Genomic DNA, 25,294 nt, shown 5'->3' on the forward strand with positions numbered 1-25,294 from the left:
GTGTTTGCTGGCTGTTCACTAGTCAACACAGCAGCTAGAATCCTTGGCAGAACACATGTGACTTCCTCCTTCCCGAGCAGCATTGTAGGTGCCTTGGTGTGTCCAGTGTGGGGTCCTGCATATAACCTTCCCTACACAGTCATTTTGTATACTTTCTGGAAAATTCTAGTTCATGGAATCCAAAGTGGTATGTGAAGGGACAAGAATGAAACGCTACAGCTAGCACAGCCCAGTAACTGAGTGTGGTAGCAGCGACTCGTCTACCTGGATATGGTCAGCTGTCTAGGATCACTTCTAAATATATGTGGAAACTACAGTCTCCTGTGGTAATCTAATTCTGAAGGAGAGTAGCTTCATGAAAAACAGTTGCTAGCTTTGTCAGATCTGGTTGTCCGGACACTAAAGATAAACAAGTGTATTCCTCCTTCACTGAGACACGCTTTAATTGACCATATGCTATACAGAGCTCTAGGAAAACACATGGGCCATAAGAGATGAATAGCGCTAATGCTTTTAGAGATGATAGCCAAGTTCTAATGTATCATTAAGATATAGTTCTTAAGCTGGGTGTGGTGGCTCTGTGAGTTCGAGGCCAGCCTGGCCTACAAAGTGAGTCCAGGACAGCCAAGGCTACCAAGAGAAACCCTGTCTCACCAAAAAAAAAAAAAAAAAAAAAAAAAAGAAAAAAAAAGATACAGGTCTTATCAAGGGGGCATATGTGTGTTATCAATATAAAAAATTCTACAGGTAGGTAAAATCTAACAGCAAACCTGCATTCCACAAAGCAATGTGTAGCACCCTGGCAGCCCAGGTCTGCCTCAGGCCCGGCTACTCCTGCGCGCCATGCTGAGTTCTACACGCCATGCAGCAGCCCTGCAAACCCCTGCAGTAAGAGCCTGGAGTAAGCAAGGGGACGGCCATAGGCCTCCTCCTGCCTCTTGTCTTCACCCAAGAAACCTTGTCAGCAACAGGAAACTTTTCCTTTTAAACAAACTGCAGCAAAGCTTTTCTAAGTCTATTTTCTGTAGAAGCAGCAAATGCAGGTAAAATAAAATTCAGACACTGCAATTCTAGCTAACCCTCTTTAAAGCAAGAAAACATACCTTGTGACGTGGTGAAGACTGAAGACCCATTGCAAGACACTGCTATCCCTGTCACCGCCCTGTTGAAAAATCAAAGTTTTATAAATGATCATTAGCATGTGCTAGGACACCTGTTCTCTTTTATTTTTACTAGGCTTCCTGCATTTTGTCTTAATAGCTTCTTCACTTGCTCTGTTCTCTGCATGATGCAACCATTACAAGCCATTCCTTGGCAATGCCCACCTTTGCTCTCCAGGCTGCAGCGGACAAGACTGAACTTGTCCCTGACAAGTGTGATGACTCTTACTCTTCACTAGCACCTCGTTTGCCTCGTTGCGAATGCACTGTCCCTAATGTCTGCCAGTGGTGTACGCGTGTGCTTCCACTAGGCCCTTTTAAAGGACATGCAAGGTCAATCACTAAATGTTACTTGTATAAGCACCAGAGGTTTATTTCACTCCTTCACTGTCTTGTCTCAGTCACTTCCTACATGTCTTTCTGGGAAGTAGAAGAAAACTATTCTAAAGAAGGCAGAACTAGCTGTCCATTTTCAATGTGCTATATTCTGCTTTGAGCTACGAACCCCAAATAAAGCCAGGCATTAGCACATCCAAATCCACTCGCGACTGATGGAACACATGGCCACCACCTGTCTGAGACTGCTGGCAGCCATGGACCTCTACCAGGGCCTAAGCTTGGGTTTTCCTTGTGAAGCAGGCTAGACCATGCTGGACGAACATCCCGAACAGAGGGGACGTGGAAGGCTTTCATTCATAAACTCAATTTTCTTGAAGCTACAGGTTATTAAAAAAATTCATGTGGATTTTATAATGTATATATCTCTATTTCTCTCCTTCCCTCTCTCTCCCTATCTTCCACTTCTGCACCTCCCCCTTTTTTCTTACCATGCTTGATTTCATTTTCTTTTAATTAATTTATTATTATGCATACAGTACTCCTGCAGGCCAGAAGAGGGCATCAGGTCACACTATAGATGGTTGTGAGCCACCATGTGGTTGCTGGGAATTGAACTCAGGACCTCTGGAAGTACAGTCAGTGTTCTTAACCACTGAGCCATCTCTACAGCCCGACTTTATTTTCTTATCATGCCTTTCTCTCTTTCCATCTATGTGTTATCCTTACACAAGATCTTTATTGATTTCCCACGTATCCACTCTCCCACCCACCCACATCTGTTATAATCTTTTGTGTGTGAATGTGTGTTTGCATTTGCATGTCTGTGGGAACATGTGTCTCTGTGTGTGTGTGCATGTGGAGTCCCAAAGTTGATGTCAGATGTCTTCTTTGATGGCTCTCCACTCACTTTATTGAGGCAGGGCCTCTCACCGAATCTCCAGCTGACCAGCTTTCCCAGAATCCTCTGTCTCTGTTTCTTGAGTTCTGGGATTACAGGTGGCCCCTGTACCTGCCCAGCTTCCACATGGGTTTCTGGGATTACAGGTGGCCACTGTGCTTGCTTATCGACACACATGCTTGACCCATAATTTCCTACTTTTTAAGATTAAAGTGGTGGCATATACAGTTTAGAGGTTCAAAACTGCAGGCTGTCTGCAGCCCAATCTCATTGTAAACAGCATGTGACAGAAATGATATCATGAGGGAGCAGGCAAGCAAAGCTAACCACTTCATGCCACATTTTCCGTTGCTACACTAACTTCACATCACAAACATTTTGCAGGCCAGAAACCACTGAAGGCAACACTGGATGGACACTTTCCCATGTGGCTTGACTTATACAGTTAACTCCATGCCCAAACCCCAGCCTTTACACAGACTAGTGGCTCTCAACTTTCCTAATGCTGAGACCCTTTAATACAGCTCCTCAAGCTGTGGTGACCCACAACCACAACATTATTTTATTGCTACGTCATAACTGTAATTTTGCTATGATGCATAGCATCGTGATTTAAGCATCTGATGTGCAACCCCAGGCTGAGACGCGCTGGGTCAGCGGAAGGGGCAGGCACTCTTACTCTTTGTGGAGTTTGTACTGCTCCTGCGGCTGCAACTTGGTGATATTATTCCAGGCCAGACTTCTGCTTTCCTCAGTCAGATCTTCAAATGACTCCTCCCCTGGAGAAACTACATGAAACTGGATTTAAGTGCATCAGTGAAGTACAGAAAGGCAACTGTATCAGAATCGTAGCATATTCTATTAATATTAAGGAACCAAGAAAACAAGCCACCCACCAAAATATGCTTTCAAAGGTACTTATACAGTCCAATATTAGCCAAGAAAAAAAAAAAACTATACATAGAACGTTTTACTGAGAGCTCCAGGCTTCCTAGTGTCTGCAAAGTCCTGACTTGACCAGTTGCTTAGAGAAAAAGAAAAAACAAAAACAAAATCACAGGAAATAAAGTCTAAGTGGCCATTTCCTTCTCAGCTTTTTCCTTTGTAGAACCTGACAGTTGCCTAGGAACACTGAAGCTTTGTTTTGGTTTCGAGGAGAAAGAAAACAAGAAATCAAATAAGGCTTCTAGTTCCTCAAGCGTTTCTGGACATAAGCAGTGTTCTCAGTTCTGCATGAAGAAAAGCCGGAGTAATTACCCTGTGTAAAGTGGCCACATGATGGTGCTTATGACTGGGGACTGAGGGAGGAACACAGTAACCTGACTTAACCCTGTACATGGTATTTGAGGGTGCCCCCATCAAGCCCTCATAAGAGGAGGTTGGAGAGAGGGTTTAGCTCCTTTTGCAGCATGCCTGAAAGGCTCTGCATGCCTGGGTGTCAGGAGACAAAACTGGAAAGGAAAGGAAAGGAAAGGAGAGGAGAGGAGAGGAGAGGAGAGGAAAGGAAAGGAAAGGAAAGGAGAGGAAAGGAAAGGAAAGGAAATGCTTTGCTGATGAGATGCTGTGTGTCACCGCGTGGCTCCTCCTGGGAGTCTCCATGAGATAAGAAACATGGTAAATGGATGGAGGTACATGACCTTTCCTTCTCTTAAGTTTATCTTAGCAGCCATCATGGCCTAGATGGAAGAGGCAAATACACACATTTGCCACGTGCTAAATAGCAAAGAACCAAGTTAAGAAAGCAAGGCAGTTTGAGCTCAATTTAAGAACTGTATGAGGGTTTGGCAGAGTCAAGGCCAGGGGAAGTCTTTTGTAGGAAGCATGTACGGCTGGGAGCATACATCTGACAGCACTGCTAAACACTGAGTGGCAGCTTCAAACCCACAGAAAAGGAGAGAGCCAGGGCAATCACAGTCATAGTAAATAACCAGAAAATAAGTGATTTCATTTCTCTCAACAAGCAACCTACAACAAAACCAGGAAAAGAACAAATATGTTTGTTTGTTTCGTTGCAGTTGGGACACAATGTACAGGGAGGCGGAGCTCTGCCTCTGAAGCAGTCAAAGCTGTAAAAGGAACTTTTATTCACCTGTTTCAATGCTTGTCTCAGAGGCTCACTGCCTCCTCCTGCTAACCTAGGCCTGGTTCTGGAAGCTTCAAGCCTCCATACAATCTAACCTAGCCTTAGAATGTTTTTAGCCTCTGACACTGCTTAATAAGCTCACCCTTTCTTGTTCTTCTGCTCTCTGGGCTGGCTGGTTCAACTCAGCTGTTCTGGCTCCAACTCCTCTCCCAGATGAGCTATGTAATCTGCCTTCTCTCTCTGGCTTCTCCCTGAATTGTTCTGCTTGGTCTCAGACTAACTGCAGCAATCTGCTGTAATCTCCTGGCTCCTTTGATCTTCACCTGACTCTAGCTTCTTCTCTCTGCAACCTGTCTCTCTGTTACTGTCCTGGTAAAACTGCCTCCTCTTCATTCTCTGTGTTGCTCCCTTAAGTAGTTTCCCTTTCCTCTGTGTTGTCATGAGAGTTGAGCATATCCTGTTGTCAAATCTTTCTCCGATTTGTCACTTTTTCTGCCACTCAGTTAAACATCACTTTCAAACATGGGTGCTTTCTTCTACAAACTAACTTTACCTAACATTGTTTGGGATTAAAGGCAAGTACCACAATACCTGGAACTTAGCTTTTCTTTACCTGAAACTTGCTCTATACCAGGATGGCACTGAACTCAGATCTGCTTGCTCCTATCTTCTGGATTAAAGGCGTGTTTGTATTCCTGCTGGATCACACAGCCCTGGAAGGTCTCTGGATGTGATCTCTTGCCAGAGCACCCAGGTCTGAATTAATATTCTTCTACACAAAGCCTTCTAAATCTTTAGGCAGCTCAGCAGTTCATGCTTCAGAATCTTTACAAGACAAACAAGAGGCCTTTACAGTCACTCTTTACGAGACTTACCTGGGGAGTCTGTCATGGAAGCATTATAGCTGGAGGCTTGGGACAAACTTTTAAACTTGGGGGTGATCCTTCGAGGATGTGGTGTCACAAACAACTGTTTTGGTGTCTGCCCGAATTCCAAAATTTGGGTCAGCATGGCTACTTTCTCATCAGGATCCTCAATGCTTTAGGGTGAAACACAAACGATACAGTAGGGCACCTGCTTTAAGTCCCCAAAGCATGAGCTTTAAACAGTGCAGATCAACTGGGAGACTAAACCACAAATAAAAAGCCACATGGGCAAGAACTAAACCTCTTCATATACCTTTCCTTCTCAAATGATTTATTTCTATTATTTTTACTTATTTATGTATGTGTGTGAGTGAATGTCACACACGTATGCATGCCTGGAGGCCGGAAGACAGCACTAGATTCCTCAGAGCTGGTGTTCCGGGTAGCTCTGAGTTGCTCAACATGGATGACAGGAACCAAACTCAAATCCTTTTGAAGAGCAGCAAGTGCTCTTACCAGGTGAGCTATCTCTCTGCTCCCTATTTTCTGTGTTTTAGCAACTTTAAAAGCAAGATATAAATCACTTCAGACCTTAACTTCTCAATAAGTTTATTAATAATTCAGATAAAAGTGTTTTGTAGGGAAACAGAAACATGTACATACCTGTTCAAGTCTACACCACCTTCATAGGTCAGGGGATGAAACACTGAAGGAGAAATATAAACACTATTGGAAAATATACATTTGGTTATAAATACTCTGTCCAGAAATGTAAACAATTCATCTTAAAACTGTGTGCAAAGAAATTCATTTTCATTTGTGAAACAGATTAGTATTCAATCTGAGTAAGTATTAACTTGTTTTATTGTGTTTTGGTGAGTAAAGCTGTAATTGTTTTTTCCTTGGTTAGCATTACTTTCGCTTTTAGGGGAGTAGCAGTCCCAGTCCTGGTGTGACTGCACTTCTAGCCATTTCTGGATTTCAGCTCAAGTACCTTGCTACTGACAAAGAAACAGAGGCAGATGGAAGCCATCTTCTTCCTGCTTACTTAAAAACATCGAGGTCACTGTTGATCAGAGTTTCCTGTTTGGCTTGCAGGACCTGGTCATGTAGCCTAGGCTGGTCTTGAACTCATGCCCCCTCCTTCAGCCTCCTGAGCCCTGGTTCTCCAGCTGGTTCCTCTGCCCGCATTCTCACAGCCCACTAAGGAAATGGCAGTGTGACATACCGTTCTGGGCTCCTACAGCCTCACTCCCTTTCTGCTTATAGCCAAAGATCAGATCAATCCACTCATGCAGATGCTCGGACACGTAACTGCTTTCCAAGGCAGCCTTGTTCTTCTGGAGAAAGTCTTGGGGACCTGTCAGAGTAGATGTCATCAGAGTTTTAGGCTGTCTCTTTTGTATTTTCTTTCATTTCTTGTACCTATCCGTGTGTGCATAGATTTCTAGGAGATAATAGAAGACATACTTTTTTTTTTTCTTTTTTTTTTTTTTACTTTTAAAGACATAGGTTTTGTTTTGTTTTGTTTTGTTTTTGAGACAGGGTTTCTCTGTGTTAGCCTTGGCTGTCCTGGACTCGCTTTGTAGACCAGGCTGGCCTAGAACTCACAGCGATCCGCCTGCTTCTGCCTCCCGAGTGCTAGGATTAAAGGCACGGGCCACTAGGCCTGGCAACATACATATTTCTAATGAGTTTAATTATTCACCTTACATAATTTTTTTTCTGGAAAAAGTGAGATGGACCACTTTTACAACATTTAGGTTTGTCAAACATACTGAGGTCTTTACAGGGTAGTCCCAGCACATTTCTGGCTGGAGTAAAACAGATTCTAGTTCAATTAGGTAAGTATTTTTAAAAGTCACAAGCAATACAATTCAACGAATGGCATCACAACTGTCTACTTGGGAAAGCATGCAACAAACTCTAACGCCACGCCTCAGAAGGCACTCACTTGAGGCCCACGCTGGAAGCTCCACGTCATCGACCATCTGCCCTCCTTGTCTCTTTCCCAGGTCCAACTTTAGACTATTGACTAAAAAGGTGACGTCTTCATCATAGAATTCTGGAATCAGCTGCAAGTTGCGGGGAGGGAGGTGTACAACGGATGTTCTTAAAGCATTTAGAAACCAGAGCCCTGTGGCTCACCAGCTTCCTCAACTACTTACCTCTTTAAAATCCGTTGCACCATCCAGACAGTTTTTCCAGGTTTCTGCAATACTAGGCATAGAAAAGGGCACTGTGTTCACGATGAGCCTGAGCCGTGCAGACAAGAGCAGCAGGCTTTGCTCTGTACCCTCCCACTAACTCCTACCACTCCAGGCTCTGGTGCTCTTGTCTTCCCACTGACACAGCTTTTAAGAGCCGTGTGAGGCCCCTTGACCACAAAGAGTACGACCCAGGGGGTTGGTGAGACTTCACTAGACCCCCAAGAGAGTGAGCCACACCCACACCGCTTCACACCGGCACACTGCCCATGCACATCCTAGGCATCTAGTACAACTGCTTGGTGGCTCCAGAAAAGATCAGATCACAAACGTGCGATGGGACACAAGGGGACTTTGCTTCTTTCTTGTATTCTGTGTAGGGAACTGTTAATCATATCAATGTGTAAGCTAACTTTAATGCTTTCACCATAGCAAAATTATTAAGAAGAAAATTTGGGGAGACAGGTCTAATTGCTCAATAGAGAATAACAATTTAAGTAAATTATGGCATATTCTAAAATATGACACAGTAATTTTATAAATCATTGTTTCAAAATACTCATAGTATGTGCAAAAAAAACCTGCTCAGCCTATATAGGGTGGAAGAAAAATCTGCATTTGAAAATATGTTCCTAAACCGGACGTGCATGGCACAAGCCTTTAATCCCAGTACTTAGGTGGCAGAGGCAGGTGGATCTCAGAATTGGAGGCCAGCCTGGTCTATGGAGTGAATTCCAAAACAGCCAGGGTTACACAGAGAAACCCTGTCTTGAAATAAAACAAAGCAAACAAAAATCTGTTCCTGGGGCTGGAGAGATAGCTCAGTGGTTAAGAGCACTGGCTACTCTTCTAGAAGACCTGGGCTGGATTCTCAGCACCCATATAGTAGATCACAACTGTCTGTAAGTCCAGTTCTAGAAAAATCTTCTGGGTCCTGTGAGCATGTGGTGCACATACATACATGCAGGCAAACACTCATATGCATAAAATAAAAACAATTCAAAAACTAAAAACATGTTTCCCTATATCCACACACATTATAAAGAAAGCTTAAAAGAAGTAAGTTTTGTTATGAAGATCAGGCGGCATCTGCGTCCATCTCATCAGTGTTGGGATTAAAGGTGTACGCCTCCTGATCTGGTTAGGTTTTACATCTCTTTACATTACATTTATATATAATCAGAAAGTGTTAAACAAGGTGCGATGTATCAAACCTGTTAAACATCCTATCTGCATTATCAAATCTTCCATTTTGTAGACACAGCATGTACTCTGGTGCTAGAGGGGGAGAAATGAGGGTAGAGTCAGACTGTAGAATGACCTGAGACCCCAAGTGAAACAACGCACTGCAGCCAATGCTGGAGCTGCAGCCAATGCTAGCGCTTACCGATCCTAACGAGGTAGAAGAGTACATAGCCTGGGGAAGAGTAGTGACTCCCATACATGAACTTAGGCTCAGGCATTTCCTGGTATCGAGTCTGCAACATAAGAACAAACAGCCACGTGTTGATTGTGAGACAGTACCTGGCTCAAAGAGTCAACCCTTAGCAGAGACCCTGTGTACTGTGTCCCTCATGCTTCTGAGGAACAGCAGAGGGCCAGCGAGACCGTGCATCCGTGATGAGCAGCGCTCCTGCTGTGTGTGCTCATTTTCTAGGTTTAGGGTGTTGATATCCAAGAAGACAGAACCAATGCTGTTTATCAATATCTACATGAAAATGACTCAAACAGGTCCCCTTCCTATTTCCCAAGCTAAAGCATACAGAAACAGTGAGCAGCTGGTCATGGCAGGAAAAGGCTGACGACATCCTGACACACCCTCTAGGGCTAGAGGCTGAGCTCCATTTCCTGAGCAAGCACAGACAGGCCATGACTTGCAATGTGGCTTAGAAGCCACGCCCCCATCTCCCCCACATACCAGCAGTCTCTCCAGCCGCTCTGGATTTAGGGCTCCCACAGGCTTACTAAGATCTCGGAAGGTTCCAGGATTTGATAAATCTGTAAACATAAACACAGTGACCTTACACCATTCCTCTCCTGAAATAAGCCAAGTTCACATTTGTTTCTACAAATTAGTTCTGAAAACCGAGATAAATCCACAAGTAGCAGGCACCTATGTTGTTTATACAGCTATGAAACACACAACAAAATTACATCCACTTACAAGTAAGATCTGTAGTGTGAGATAACCCTGAATACAGACTGCTAACGAATGGTTTTCTGCAGTAGGTAAAAGCACTTGACGCGGAGCCTGACAAGCTGAGCTCAGCCCTGACACCCACATGGTAGAAGGAGTGAGCAGACTCCAAATTGTCCTCTGACTGCCACAGGGGTCTACCATGGCACATATGCACCCACCAATCCCAACTCCCAAACACATACAAGTAAATGAATAAATACCATTTTTAAATTACTTTCTCATCAAAAACAAAGGAAGTCCAATTCCAAGTAAAACTACAAAAAACAGATATTAATCCCACATTCATCTACTAAGGTTTATGTCCTACGTCTAAATTATAGGGAATATTACCTTGTGATGTCAGCAACATTTGAAAAAAAATCAAGGATTTGAACCTTCTTATACCTAGACAATATGATATCACTTTAAATGACAAAGGTCCTACTCATTAACTAAACTGTCAAAAAAAATCCTATTTTCTCATACTATGTCATCTTAAAGTGTTATGATAGAAAATTACAATATTACCAAATTCTAGAAACACTATTTAAGGGAACAAGAAAGAAGTACTGGTGCCACAAAAATGCAAGTGCCAACTTGAATGGACTGAGAAATGTCCACATTAGTAAGACACGCTTCTGCCTGTGCTTTTACTGGCATTTCCTGAGACGATCAGATGACGTTGTTTGCCTAATGAATGTGCTGACCCTTTAATTGATTCATAATATGACGTGAGTATTAGGAGTCAGTGAGAGGTAGGAGGCAGGGCCTCTGGAGGATGGAGGTCAGTGGGACAGGTTTGCCAGGCTGTACCTTGTCCTAACCCTCTGCTCTGTTCTTTCTCTGCTTCCTGGCTGCCATGCTCTTTGGCTCTGTTTAATGCTTCCTTTCTATGCTGCACGGAACGCTTTGGAACCCTTTGGACCAGTTTTCCCTCCTATAATTTGGTTTTTCTCAGGTATTTTGTTACAGTAATACAAAAGGCTGAGGAGTACAATTACCTCCATACTATGGCTATGGATGGCCTCCATTTCTTCCTGTGATTAAATATTCTATAGTGGATGGCTGATTTATTTTATTTAATTTGTTCTTTGTTTTTGGTATTCAAAATTTCAATGTGAATTTAAAATAATAAACCAAATTGAAATTTTTATTGAGAAATTTAAATATTTCAAAACTTGGCACTTACACATAGTAACAGGAAGACTGAAATAAAATTATGCATGCATTTTCTATGTATGACCTTCAGGAAGTAGTAAATGCACACCAAGTACAGTACAACACTTGTCTAATAGACAATCTTTGGTGAGAAAACTTATTGGAGTTCTAATTTGTTCCTACGACGAGGTATGGTATAGAACAGAGCACAGCCTCCCTCCCCTTGGGAAGCAGATCCCCACCAGAACTCACGCACAAAGGCGCTCACCTAGCTCTGGGCTGGAGTAGTCACTTATTATCCATGGGAACACCGGGTACTGGGAGAGGTCGTTGCAGCTGCGGTCGGCCAGGTTATTGAGGTGGAGCAGATACTGGTAGTTGGAGAGGTGCCCTCGCTGCCACTGCAGCATGTAGCTCTCTGCGGTGTGTTCTGCAGCGTGGTGTTCTGAGGGGAGAGGGGCCCTGAGTGGTCACTGCACGTCACAGGGGAGTGGCTAGCTTTTACTTAAAATGGCAGAAGGAGTTTCTTTAGTGTGGACTCTTCCACAAGCCTCTGAAGTGCTGACTTGCTTTCACAAGGATCCAGGTAAGAAACTGGTTAAGATACTGAACTACTACCAAACCGGGTATCACATAACTTCAACAAATATAAGAATGTGGAGTGAACATACAAGTGCTATGTGGCAACAGATGGCAATTACACAACAAACAACACGAAGTTCTAGCAAATGTGCTGAGTTCTGGCACATTTTTCAAAACCATGGCCACTTCCCCCTTATTTTTTCATGAAGCCAGAACAAAACCATATTGTACTTAACTAGCTTCTCTTTTAGATTCTGAAGAGGTGGACTCCTGCCAGGTTACCAATAGCTACATGCTATCTGTGATCTCGAGAAAAACAGAACTGCCAAATAAAAAGGGGGCTTTTGCAGCAAGGCCAACTGTCAGGCCAGAACAACCAGGAAGGCCGGCCTCCCTGGAAAAATGGCCTCTTGGTGAGAAAGCTTGGGATGTAGAAAGGTTGGGACAACTCAACTGTCCTATGAACCAGTGGATTGGTGATTTGGCTTAGAACATTCTGCTTTTCTGGATGTAAAAACTCTTAACTGGGTGTATCAAGCAACTTAACTCATATGCTCTTGCACTATTTATGAATTCTTATTTATTTTTTTAACCAGGTTTCTAATTAGCTATCAGGAAAGGCTTTAAAAACAGAATTCATTTCTTTATTTAGCTCTTGGAACCCTCTGGAAAAGCTTGAGCAAACTTAGAAATGAGCTCAGATAGAGGGAGCTGCAGCTGGAGGGCAACTTCAGCATTCACCTACACACAAACATATGCTCCCACTTTAAAAAAAAACTCGGTCTTGGTTTTTGTAAATTAAATCATGACATGACTGCACAGAAAATACTTGGATAGACTTTTTGTAACCATTCAAGTTGGAGGTCATTTCAATAGGGAAGTATTTGAACATATTCATCAAGAGTTTTAAAACACACAAATGAACTATTACCAAAATGAATTCACATTCCCCTGGTTTTGAGGCTATTATATCAGAGAACAGAACAAGTTTAACTATGGTGAAGCAGTGTTTCTTCTCTTATTCGCTGTCCCAGCTTCTTAGGAGCTGAACTACCATCCATGAACAGACACAAAGTGAGGCCAGCAAACCTAGGTACGTGGCAATATAAAAATAGAGGTCATCTCTGTCTTGAGGCTCATAGAACTTTAGGTATATGTCGGAACACAGGTCGTCTTCAGTGCAAAATACTTCCAAGCCCTAAAAATTCAGAAAGAATAGAACAAATAGCACCGTGTTCATCCTGAGATCACAGAGTACACAATCTTAAAGTCACTTAAGCATGTAAGTGCTTGAGCTTTAGACTTTGCTGACAGTTATAATCTGATTTAAGGATACATGTCTCTATATTCATATGTGCTATCGTACAAACTTTCTTGAAAACGAGAGACGTACCTTGGGCAAACAATGTAGTTCTCTCTAGTACCACATATTGTTATTGACAATAGCACTTATGAATTTATTATTCTGAAATTTCAAATTAGATGACCAATGAACCTACATTTCTTTCTTGGACAAAAATGTTTTGCTTTCTTGTAGGAATTAAATAACCATGACGCATAACAAATTAAAAATAAAATAACTTATTCGGCTATGGTTATTTTAAGGAAAACTGCAAGCTAAATGTCTATTTTCTCAGCACTCAGGAGGCTGAGGCAGGAAATCATGAGCTCCGGGCCATATTAGCTGCAGAGTAAGCTGCAGAGAAAAGGAAACTGTAAGCTTTCTGGGCATTGTGTTGGCAAAGTAAGATGGGAAGAAACAACAAGAAGAGTCCAGCTGAGCTCTGGTTTCAGGTTTGGTCTCATGGCTTTCACTAGTTAGGGAAGTTAGGAGAGAATCCCAGGACTCACAACTGGCTTTTGTGTAACGTACAGGGCCATGATGGGAAGGAGTGAGCCTGAGTAATGCTACTTTCCTCGCATTGGTGACTGCTCTTCTGTGCTAAGAGCACAAGATTTATTTTATTTTTCGAGACAGGGTTTCTCTGTGTAGCCTTGGCTGTCCTGGACTCACTTTGTAGAACAGGCTGGCCTCCAACTCACAGCGATCCACCTGCCTCTGCCTCCCAAGTGCTGGAATCACCACTGCCTGGCTATTTTTTTTTTTTTTTTTAGTATAAGATTTTTAATGGTATCTATTTTCCTGGCCAGGCATGGTAGCACACAACTTTAAATCTAGCACTTGGGAGGCAGAGGCAGGCAGATCTTTGTGAGTTCAAGGCTGGCCTGGTCTACAAGGTGAGTACAGCTCAGTCAGGGCTACACGCAAAAAATAAAAAATAAAAAATAAAAAAATAAAAAACCTCTGTATCAAGAAAGAGAAACCAACCAAACAAAAAGTATCTGTTTTCTATATTCCTCCTACACCTAAATTTTATGATGTTAATTGAGGTTTTTCTGCCGCTAAAAGCAACAACACCTTTAGGGTGAAATAATGGTTAATTTGGTTTTTGTTGTATTTTAAATAACTTCACCTTTATAAAATATTTAGATATGTAATGATCATTTTCTTAGTAAATCATTCCACATGGACAAAAAAGGGTATCTGTTTTCCTTGATTTTCTACCACCATTAGAAATGGAGATAAAATCGGTAGCAAAGTGCTTGAATTTCCCAAAAGTACAAATGAGCTAGTTATAAGCTGCAAAAGAAAATGAATTTATATTGACATCAATTCAAAACACCTTGGAATCATCAATAGTGATTAATTTCTAAGGGGGAATATGTGAAATAAATGTAAGTGTGGTGTGTGCCTAGCAAGGGAAGTGGTGGAAAGAGCCAGCCAAAGGCTTCAGTGGTTATCTTCCCCCCCCTTACACACACACACAGACACACAAACACAGACACACACACACACACACACACACAGACACACACACACAGACACACACACACAGACACACACACACACACACAGACACACACATACACACAAACACACAGACACACACACACAAACACACAGACACACACAGACACAAACAAACACACAGACACACACACACACACACACACAGAGCGGAGAAGCTGGATTAAGCACTGTGGCTGTACGACTGACTCCCTCACTGTACTAAGGATGTAGAGGATCTTTGAAGTCTTCCTGTGAGACCTGGCTGCAGTGGTGCAAGGTGGGAGGAAAGCTGGACTGCTCTGCAAGCGCACTCCAGCCTCAGCCCTGAAGCTCTGAAGGCCCAGGGGTGAGAAACTCAAGGATCATGTAGCCTTTCTGCTCTTTGAACAAAAAATATTTTCTGCAACAGAATCTCTTATTTCCAGAAAAAAAAGTTACTCTTCTACCAATTTCTAGCTTCCACGTGCTCATATACAGCATACTTATGTCTTCAGGCCTGCACAGGGGCCTGTAGGTCAATCACGGGCTGTACTGCAGGTCTGTCAATCACCCACAGGCGACTGCCCTGCACCTGAACTCACCAAAGGCATGAGGCCGTGCCTCCTCTTGTAGATGCGCCGGACGTCCTGGAGTGTTATCTGGACCACAGGTTTCTTTAAAAAGTACAAAGACAGTGTCAAGCATCTCTGTTCTAACACAGCTCACAGTTGAGAAGTTGTTCTTTTGTGTCTTACAGCAGGGAGGGGAAGAGCCACAAGCCTTGCCTTCCTGGTGTGCTGCAGCAGTGAGCACTTAGGAGAGACCTTGGAACAGATCATACCTGGCTTCCCAGTCTGCTCTGACACATCTCCTGACCTTCCTTTCCTCTAACCCTCCTAAGTAATGTCAGATGATAATGGTACTTCATCTTTTAGGTTATTCCAAAGATTGCTGCATAAATATCTATTCAAAAAGTTTGCTCCTTTAAAACATTTTTATTATTTATTTGTGTGTGTGAGCACACATGAATGTATGCATATACCTACGTGTGGGGCTACATGTACCTGTGTACATCCATATAAAGGCCAAGACAGGTGATGTCTGCAATCTCTCTCCACCTATTCTTTGGGGCAGGGTCTCTCTCTGGCCCTGTCTCTCCCAGGCTCAGAGCTGAGGATACTGGTGTGTGTTGGGGGCGCCACGTGCTCTGTGGGTGCTAGGATCCTAGCTCTGGTACTGATGACTGAGCATGCTCTTAACTACTGACCCATCTCTCTAGCAAGTTTTGCTCTTGGGTTTGCTTTTCTTTTTAATGTTAAGAATTATGTTTTTCATTTCTAACATCTTTTAAAAAAAGAATTATGTTTTTCATGTCCTTACTATTAAAGAGTATTAAAGTTCATAAAGTACAATTAAAGCCAAGACCTTAAAAACTGTTTTTTTTTTTTTTTTAAGAAAAAACTGTTTTGAATCTCTGAAACTTGAAAACTGTAGTAAGAGAGAATCAAAATCAGAAAATACGGTGTGTGCTCAGCTAAGAGGCAAAGCTTCAACATCCGTGCGCCCAGGTTACAGGAGAGCCAGGCTATGCACAGCAAGAAATGCCTCGAAGACCCTAAGGCAACCGAGAAGCCTGGCCAGGGCTTTGGGAATATATTCATGCTCACTATGTCCCAAGGCTTTGTGCCTTACATTTTCCTACAAGGTTTTGACCCAAAACAGTAACAGTAATAGGCAGTGTCGGAGAACACCATGCCAGCCAGCCATGTGCCACCACCTAGTGGACAGAATTGTTATGACACCATGTCTGATTTAAGCCTGGAGGATTCGCAGGGCATACTCTTCTTCCACAGAAAACACTCCTTGTGGGGTCAGGTACCCTGGCAAATGGTCCAAGTCTGTGTCCAGAGGGAGAGGGCTTGTGCCCCTTTCGTGGCTCCCTCCAAAAGACCATCTCTGGGTAAGCAGCAAGTCTTCACACGAGTTAGTGTGGAAATCTGAGTTCCCGTTTACTTCCCGGCACAGCTTTAAGACTAGAGTTCTTTTCAAAGTGAAGATGGCTTCCTACATTGCAGGAGGGTCCTATAGCTCCAGGGTCTGCCATCTCTGCATGATTCCACACTGGCTTGGAGAACCCTGCACCACCACTCATGGAAGGCTTAGAGCCACCGTCTGTAATGAGGGAGAAACTAACAGAGCCACACACACTTAGACACAGGCCAGTGGCCACAGGGATCAATTTTTCACTATTACAGCACTTTTGTTGTGTCATTTCCCGTGTTTCCTGGCAGAACGATAAATGTCCCCTGACTTGATCATGGTCAGGAGGGGTGGAGCTTCTTTACAGACGACTAGGAACAAGATCCTTCGGAATGGTTAAAATTCAGCTGAGTGAGTGCCCGACTACACAGGGCATTAGGCAGTCACACTGATACACAGGGTCGCCAAAGGACTTTGACACCCCCAAGATGTGAGGGCACCATAATTGTAAAGTCGGGTTCTTGGAAAATGGAGCTGAAAGACAAGCCACTGTATGTGGTTCTGTGATCTACGTACCGGGTACCCATTGAGAGGCTGAAAATACAGGTTGGTGTCTGTAATGCACACGTGTCCAGGATTTGTCACCAGAGGTGTTACCATCTCTGCTTTGCACTCCATATGCAGCTTTTCAGAAACATTTTGGAACCTGCAAAGATATTTTGCAGCAAAAGGAAGAAAAGTCAGAAACTGATCTATCCTAGGCTTAACCACATTGTAAATTTGCCTGCTATCTGTCTAAACACGACAATTAGTATGAAAAAGGTGGCAATATGAGTGGGTTGCTTAAACGAAGTTGACATTCGTTTAGATGGCATAATGGAAGCCTGGCTTTTTATTAACAGGAGAGGTTACATATCCCAGAAACAAACTCTCCCAAAAGAGCAGTCCTGAGGCTATTTGTATATCATCTAACTTCCCATATTTATATCGTTGGGACCTACGTCTAGAGCTGGAAGGAGTAGTGTGCACCTCTAATGCCAGCACTAGGGAGGCTGAGGCAGGATACCCTGAATGCCGGAGTAGCTTGGGCTACAGAGCAAGACCCTATCCTTAGCAGATTCACTTTGTCAGGTTGTGAACATGTAATTACACTTACTTGAAAGTCAGTTTGATATCTGTGTAAAACCACTCAACAGATGCCTTTTTCTACTTCTAAGATGCTAATTAAAAACAAAACAAAAAACCCCAGCACCAAACAAACAAACAAACAAACAACAAAATCCAGCTCCATGTCTGCTGTGTTAAATTAAAAAGTAGCATAGGAACAACTAAATTATCAACATTTTAGGGCAGTTACTTAGTTACGTAACTCTCATGAGCTGGGAAGTGTGCCACAGTGCCTGGGCACCTACTTATTACGCACAAGTCCTGGTTCAATCCTGGCATCAAAGACAAGCAATGAAAAACATCTCTTAATCCCAAGAGATGGCACCAGGACAAACTTTTCTCTAAGTGAAAATGTGGAAACTGGAAGACACCCCAAAGTTCTCACCTAACGATCAAAATCAACTGGAAAGTGGAAAAATTCTCGTGGGCCTTTTTTTTTTTTTTTTTTTTTTTTTAAGATTTATTTATTTATTATCATTTATACAGTGCTCTGTCTGCATGCACACCTGCAGGCCAGAAGAGGGCATTGGATTACACTATAGATGGTTGTGAGCCACCATGTGGTTGCTGGGAACTGAACTCAGGACCTCTGGAAGAGTGGACAGAGGTCTGAGCCATCTCTCCAGCCCTTCATGAGTTCTCAGTACCAACCAGAAACCGAGAGCACAGACATTTAAATGACCTTGACTGCAAGAAGGAAAAGAACAGACCAACAGCTCAGTGCAGGAGGTCGGCAGCTTCACTATAATCCATAGGCTCGGAGAGCTTCTGTCATTGCACAATTATCACTGTCAGTGTTTCACTTCTGTCCAGCAAACAACAAGCAAGCGAACAAAGCAGTCACTGCAGTGTGCACACTGGGAACAGCCACGAGCCAGCTGAAAGGGAGGCACTATCACAGACACTGGCTTCAAGAGCTACAGATATTTCCTACCAGAAAACAGGAAATGTTCACCAAGATCAACCATATATTGGGCATTGAGACAAATTCATTTCTAAGCAGAAGGCATGTTTTCTGATCAAATATTATTAATAATCAGAAAGACAACTACAAAATCCTCAGCTGTGTAAAAACTGAACAACATACTTGTAATCGCCTGTGGGCAAAACAAAGATTGGCAAATTACAAAATGGGTGACAAAGAAATCTGCGCTGAAGCCGTTCCCTAGGGGGAGCCCTTCTAAACTGAAGTGCTGCTGTAACGAAAGTCTGCCGCCTGCGACTGCAGCTTTGCGCTTAGCCCTAAAGGAAGCCTTCTTTGCTCTCTATTAGCTGAAGAAAGAAATCATAAAAGCGGACATGTGTCTTAAGTAAAACGGAAGACTAGAAAAATAACCAGCACGAGGGTCATTACTTGAGGTTAATAAAACTGGTAATCCCTTTGCAACACTGACACAAGCAAAATGAGAGAACAGAACATGTCAACACAAGGAAGGCAGAAATATGCACAACTACCGTCTGCCAGCATGGGTCACTTCCGGGACCCACTGACTTGTGAGAGTTGTCCTCTAACCTCCACACGTGTGTCATGGCATGCACACACCTGCAGCCCACCCCCAACTACACAAATAAGTTACAAACATTAAAAGACACCAAGAAACACACTTGTTTATAGGTGCGACAAAATGGATACATTTTGGAAATACACAAATGAACAAAATACAAGAAACAGCGTGCAAAGGAAATAGTCCTGCATCTAAATTAAAAAAAAAAAAAAAAAAAAGGAATGAATGACTCGGGCTGAGAGAATGCCTTAGTGGGTAAGAACACTTGCTGCTCTTGCAGAGAACGTAGGTTTGATTCCCAGAACCCATACAGCAGTTCCAAACATGTGCAACTGCAGCTGCTGCCAGGCTTTCAGTGGGTATCAGAAATGCACGTGATATACAGACACACATGCTGGCAAAACAACCACATACATAACCAACAACAACAACAAAAAACCCCTAAACCAGCATGATAAATTGAGTGTGGTGGTCTACACTAATCTCACAATGCTGAGGAGACAGAAGCAAAGTAACTGTGAGTTCCAGGCCAGCTTGAGCCAAACTCTCTCTCAAAATAACAGTAGTTATAAACAAACAAACCACATTAAGTATAATCCCTAAGAACACATCATATTTATAAAGTTTTCTCTATAAATTATTTTTAAAAGTATGAAAAATATCACTAAACCCATTCTTCTTGTAAACATGGGACCACAGAACACACCCAAGTCCTCAAAGCAACTCTTAGAGAACGCCAGAGCAATGTCCACACATAGAGAGACGCAAAAGCATTTGACACAATGCCAACAAAGCAATAGAGAGGGTCACACACCATGACCTTAAATAATATTTTTACACGAATGCAAAGTTTAATACTAAAAAATCAATATAATTTATATTAATGGAATAAATGAGAAAAACGATGTCTTTAAGTGTAGAAAAAAATTGACAAAATTCTGTCCCTTTTACTGGAAGAACTTTCAGCAAACTAAAGTAGAAGTGAGCTTCCTCACAGTGACAATGGTATCTATGAAAACCTACAGCCAGCATCATTCCTTAAACATTAAACCCTTTCCCCGCAATATCAAGAATAAGGTAAGACATCTGCTCCCAAGATATTGATCAACAAAATGGTGCAATGAGACAGCAAGTAGAAAATAAACAGAAATTTCTGTGCAAGTGTCCATGTCTAGCAACGATTATAAACGTGAATATAATATAGATTAGGCTAAAACAAAACACCTAGGACTAACTCATGCATGAATTGGGAAACGGCAGGGTACAAGGCTAATATTAAAGAAGCTCTTGTAGTTCTATACCAGTAACAAACATCTGGACAAGAAAATTTCAGTGGCACTAAGCAAATAAATACCTAGGAAGTGTGCCCAAGAACGGACGGCAGCACCCATACAACAAATACCCAACACTGGGGCAGCTCAGTGAGAGATGAAGGGAGTTTATAGAACACTTCATTTAAAAAAACCTAAAACTATTCTAAATTAAACAATTTTTAGAGAACTTCTGAGGTCCAATTGAGGAAATATAAATTGGAGCTATGTGTTAGAAGCTGCTGCGGCTAATTGGGTATGACAGTGATAGCCAGGGCTGCAAGAACATCCTTTAACACATACATGCCTAAGTACTTATGCCTCAAAGCACTGTAGCTCAGTGTCAAACAATTGGAAAGTTACACTCAGCACACAAACACACACATATATACTGTATAGATGCATGCACACACATGTGCTTGCGTGCTCTCTCTCTCTCTCCCTCTCCCCCCACCTCTCTCCTCTCCCCTAAATCTGCAGTTGCCTAAGTTCCCTATCTACAAGGACACATGAGCTCCAACAACCTCCTCTGCATGATGAACTGGCCAAACTAGATGACTCAGGATAGCTAATGCCCTCCAAGTGGTGCCTAGAAGCTGCCGTACTGCGCTACTGAGGGGACAATGACAAGCACACAGCAGAGCAGTGACATGCATGGCACTATCTAAAGCCATACTGGAAATACATTAACAAACACATACCAGGAACCCATACGATAGCTGTGTTCATTGTATTATTCTTTCAACTTAACAGAATTTGAATCTTTTCAACATAAAAAGTGGGGAAAGTATAGTTCTATTTCGTCAGTAAGAGACATTTCTTCAAAAAATATAATGAAAGCTTATGTTTGCAAGTTTCCTTTTACTTTTTAGAAAGAATGCACATTGCTGGAATTATTTCATCTTACGCCACCAAGACTCCTCTCTAAAGCCCCCAGAACAACATTTTGGGTTCTGGAAAAATAAATTAAAACTTTCAAAGAGAACCACTTTTTCATTTTCTTAAGATTTATTTATTTCATTTTATGTGTATGAGTTTTACATGTAGGTATGTCCGTGCACCATGTGTGTGCCTGGTGCCCTAGGAGGGCAGATCCCCTAGAACTGGAGTTATGGACAGTTGTGCATCACCTGATACCAATAGTTACTATACAGACAAAGTAATACAGGAGAATATGACATGAGCATATTGACAAATAGCCCACATCTACTTAATATAAGGCAAGAAATAAACAAGAGATGAGGATAATAAAAAAAGCACCATTATTTTCAGAAAATGTACTGCATGCTTAATAAGCCAAGAAAATCAATGGGGAAGCCATTAGAACAGTAAGTGTGCTCTCTTGGTCCCTGTGGAGAATGATAGGAAAGTACTCAGTGCAATTTGAGGGGCCAAAGAATCTCTAGAAGAACTGACAGCTAAGCTAAAATCAGAAAGCTCAGTTAGCCAGGATCAAAAGACAGGCAGGTACACATTCTAAGCAGGAGGAAACAAGGGGCTAAGATGAAGCAGCAGAAGAAAGAGAACACGGGGGAACAAGAGACCATGACAAAGGCCTAGAGGGCAGAGAGTTCGAGTCCAGAAGGAACTGCTCCCTTGGCATCAGCTAGAGCCCAGAACTCAGGAAGCAAGCGTCCATCTGGAGCAGTGAGCAATGAGTGAGTGAGCACTGCCATGGAAGAGGCTGAGGCCATGGCAGTAGGTTATCGTGTACACTGGAACTTCCAACAGCCAAGTGATAAACGTGTTCTTTGTACAGGACATAATTTACTACGTCGTTAGGTTCAGCGGAGAAGAGGAACTGCGGAGGGAATAGTAGCATTGTGCAGATGGACCAAGGGTTGCTACGGTGTACTGGGGCAATCTCAGTGGAGACGCCCAGTGAAGAGACTGGAGCGATGGCAGCAGTGGGAATGCATAGGCTTTCTAAGTGGCAGGTGGCAGGAAGGAGAAGGGAGGAGAAAGCTCTGATAGCTCCCGTTCTTAGGAGGAGGAAGAAAGAGAGAGAGGAAGGGAGGAATGGGGGATGACAACAACAATGGAGAAAGCAGCAGTTGTGTTTGTTTGGGGTGCTGGGGCCAGGATCCAAAGCCTCACATGTGTTAGGCAAGTGCTCTCCCACACCCCAACCCACATCAGTTTTGATCACGCTCAAAGAAACCTACAGATGGAGCCACTCACTCCATTCTAATCAGAAAACAAAACCTTGAAATTTTACCTGTTTTTGTCAAACGATGTCCTGGCCAAACGTGACTGCAAGATAGCTGTGATCTAAGGGAAGAAGCATTAAAAACCATGGATGTGAGTCTGAGAGAGATCACAGAAGTTAACTCTTAATTCAACACAGCACGTGTTCAGGATGCTCACCATGGCCATTTGGTCCCCAAGTTTATCAAGACAGGATGCCCTGTGCAGCTACAATGTTGCAAACACACATAATTAGTCATCCTTGAAGAGAGCAGTGAGTAGTTCTTTAGAAGCAATGAAAATACTGATCACTTAGTAGCAGTGGAAACTCTGAGATGTCTGTGCCTTTTCATACTTAAGTTTCCAAATTCAACATACTCAAGTAAATCTGCAGTATATTTAGTAAAGTGACAATTATTCGGGTAATACGAAATATGAGGCTTAAAAAACTGATGTGGTGGTGCACGCCTTTAATCCTAGGACCAGAGAGGGAGAGGCAGGAGGGAGGTCAGCCTCAGCTACAGAAGCCCCTGCCTCTCTGCACTCTGTGGGTGCCAGAGTGAACGGCTGGCTTACCTGTAACAACGTCTCCACAACATCTTCCACCTTCCCAGAAACGTCCAGTTCAAAGACATACTCCATTTTTCCCTGATGAGGACAGAAGCGCGGCATGTCAACCCGATGCTTAAAGAGCCTTTGTCTGCACAGCAGCTGCCAACCCTGTGCGTGTCTGCAGCGTCCCCAGAACGGAGAGCTGCAGCGAGCGACATGCAAGACCCACAGCTGTTTTGTCACTCGGTGCCTTCTGTGCGCTAGGACTTGATTTGGTCTTCCTCTTCTCGTTCCCTGAGGAGTGGGGTTAGTTTTATGTTGAGTCTTTCTTCTGTCTTTTTACTGCTGCTTTGCTCCCATAATCTGGCATTCTCTTTCTGCTTTCACTTGCCATGCAATGGTTTCAAGTTTCTCCTTTCTTTGATCTACGGCAAGCTTGAGAGCATGCATTATCTGTGGCTTTCCTGCTCTGTTTTCACTATGCTGTGGTGGAGCACACAATTTTACCTCTGTTATGGCTTGATTTGTGCCTGACACGGGATGTGTGCCACTGGTGGGTGGTATGGTCTGTGCTACATCCGTGAGTTCACCTAGCCTGTGATGTTGGCTCCTGGCTAGCGCTCTCTCTGGGTGTGCTGCACTCTCGCTCTCTGTCTCTGTCTCTGTCTCTCTCTGTGTTGAGGTCTAGATGTCCCTTCAGATACACCAATATTCGCGCCATATACTTAGTGCTCTGAGGACAGGAATGCATGTACATGACGGCTAACTTTACATGTCCACTTGATTGGGTCATAAAAGCGCAAACATATTTCATTGTTTGCGTATGTTGGTAAGGGAGTACCTGAGTGGTTTCGACACCTGAATCACTAGACTGAGTAAAACAGACTGACCTCTTCGAGGTAAGTGAGTCTTGTCGGTCAAAGAGAACAAAAGACTACAGATACATAAAAATAAATAAATAAATAAATAAATAAATAAATAAATAAATAAATAAATTCCTCTTTGTGATTGTCTTCCTGCTGGGACTCCTGGCTTCCCTTCCCTGCAGACCTTACAATGTTGGCTCTCCACAGGCTGGGCACCTACTTAATCATTTCTTGTGTCAATTCCTTGTAATAATTTTCTTATAACATTCTCTGTGTCTCAATCTCTCCCATGTGTTACATATACACAGGCGCACACTGTGTACAACACACAGACTCACACACACACACATACATATGTATGTACATATGTATAAATGTAACAGTCTAATGATCTGTGTCCCAGAGGCCCCTGTCCCATACATTGATAGCTTTGACCTGAGACACGGCCCTGTGCTTTGGATGGTCTCAGTAGAGCTGCCTGAGGAAGGGTACCCAGGAAAGGTCTCATCTTGAAGGAGGGTAGTTTACTGCCCATGGGGGCTTTGTCAAAGTGGAGAGTCACAACCAGAGAGCAGGCATGAGGCAGGGCTCATTTAGCAGGTAGGAAGGGGCAGTCAGACAGTGGACTCTCAAGCTGCTGAGTGAGCTGTGCCTGCATGTTTTCTTGTCTATAAAACTGCTTATGCAGCTTGTGTTTCATAAGCTCCCGGGTGGGACACTGCAGCCTGGCCAGCAACTGCAGCTGACTCAGCATGTGGACTTGGGTTTGCACAGAGACTATGTCGTTATAAGGAGCTGGTCACATTACAATCTCTTAGCCCCTTAAAAACTACTTTAGTAGGAATGTTATCGTCACCTCACTGCATGATGCAGTGTAAAGAATACAAGCCTAAGAGACTTCAAAGAAAGGCCTACGCTGCCTTCTAACTTTCACCAAATTAAGACTTGGTAAAAGACTGAGCTATCAAATATATTATAAACTCTAAGAATTTCTTAAATACTCCTGAAAATAAATTTTCAGTACTTTTAGACAAAAAAAAACCCTCTCAGTGATACATAATAAATATGATTATAAATTTGGACATCCCAACTTCAGTTTCTTTATTTCAGTTTCATTCATTCTTTTTTTCTTTAAAAAAATGTGTAGTATTATTTTGTTGCACATGGTTAGGGTACCATGTGTGTGCAGTGCCTAAAGAGGCCAGAAGAGGGCACCAGATCCTCTAGCATGGGTTACAAATGGTTTTTAGGTGCCATGTAGGCAATAAACCCTGGTCCTCTCCGCCAGTGCTTAATCCCTGATCCACCACTTAATTTCTCCCACTTATAATATCATCTCTAAACTGTTGCTAAGGTGTATGGGTCATTTGGGTACTTTTGCAATAACTGTTAATAAACTTTGAATTATTTGATTAAAGATATTAA

The 25,294-nt window shown here is 42.8% G+C and overlaps 1 protein-coding gene across 1 annotated transcript in view; it reads right to left on the reverse strand.

The window, feature by feature from the left end:
- Positions 1-25,294, reverse strand: part of Nsmaf (neutral sphingomyelinase activation associated factor) — a 56,972-nt gene that overhangs the window by 12,707 nt on the left and 18,971 nt on the right. The window contains exons 7-23 of the mRNA XM_051159943.1: positions 23,028-23,099; positions 22,632-22,679; positions 22,483-22,535; positions 16,859-16,988; positions 14,905-14,976; positions 12,562-12,670; positions 11,159-11,335; positions 9,472-9,551; positions 8,941-9,031; positions 8,768-8,831; positions 7,515-7,566; positions 7,301-7,421; positions 6,575-6,706; positions 6,010-6,052; positions 5,356-5,519; positions 3,077-3,185; positions 1,104-1,162 (exon numbers count right to left, since the gene is read on the reverse strand). Of these exons, the coding sequence (XP_051015900.1) occupies positions 1,104-1,162; positions 3,077-3,185; positions 5,356-5,519; positions 6,010-6,052; positions 6,575-6,706; positions 7,301-7,421; positions 7,515-7,566; positions 8,768-8,831; positions 8,941-9,031; positions 9,472-9,551; positions 11,159-11,335; positions 12,562-12,670; positions 14,905-14,976; positions 16,859-16,988; positions 22,483-22,535; positions 22,632-22,679; positions 23,028-23,099 (1,576 nt within the window). The remainder of the gene's footprint in view (positions 1-1,103; positions 1,163-3,076; positions 3,186-5,355; positions 5,520-6,009; positions 6,053-6,574; positions 6,707-7,300; positions 7,422-7,514; positions 7,567-8,767; positions 8,832-8,940; positions 9,032-9,471; positions 9,552-11,158; positions 11,336-12,561; positions 12,671-14,904; positions 14,977-16,858; positions 16,989-22,482; positions 22,536-22,631; positions 22,680-23,027; positions 23,100-25,294) is intronic.

This window comes from Acomys russatus, chromosome 2 (genome assembly GCF_903995435.1).
Source record: "Acomys russatus chromosome 2, mAcoRus1.1, whole genome shotgun sequence".
Classification (NCBI taxonomy): Eukaryota; Metazoa; Chordata; class Mammalia; order Rodentia; family Muridae; genus Acomys; species Acomys russatus.